We start from the raw sequence: 264 nt of genomic DNA, 5'->3' as shown, positions 1-264 counted from the left end.
GACAGAAGCTAAGTTGAAGGAAATAGTCACAAGTTTCTTGGCTACTTTTGAGGCATAAACTCTTAAAACTGTTCCAACAGACCAGGCTGTTTTTGTGATCCCGTGCTCCTGCTCCCGCAAAGACTTAAAAGTATGTGCAAATTGGATGAGAATAAAAGTTTCCATGTAAAAAGGCTTGTATATTCTGTTCTAAATTATTGCCTTTCTGGCTGGCTACTTGAGCACCACATGGCCTTAAATACACAGAGCTAAACTCTTTAGAGA

At 39.4% G+C, this 264-nt stretch overlaps 1 protein-coding gene across 1 annotated transcript in view; it reads left to right on the top strand.

Annotated features, from left to right (window-relative positions):
• LOC104290668 (ATP synthase subunit alpha, mitochondrial) overlaps positions 1-58 on the top strand; it is a gene marked incomplete at its 5' end in the record, with an annotated part of 7,421 nt that extends 7,363 nt beyond the window's left edge. Inside the window, one exon of the mRNA XM_009889792.1 lies at positions 1-58. This exon is cut by the window's left edge and continues 17 nt beyond it. Within this exon, the coding sequence (XP_009888094.1) occupies positions 1-58 (58 nt within the window).
• Positions 59-264: the final 206 nt, after the last annotated feature.

Source organism: Charadrius vociferus, unplaced genomic scaffold, assembly GCF_000708025.1.
Source record: "Charadrius vociferus isolate BGI_N301 unplaced genomic scaffold, ASM70802v2 scaffold688, whole genome shotgun sequence".
NCBI classification, from domain to species: Eukaryota; Metazoa; Chordata; class Aves; order Charadriiformes; family Charadriidae; genus Charadrius; species Charadrius vociferus.
This window is presented reverse-complemented; position numbering and strand designations above follow the sequence as displayed.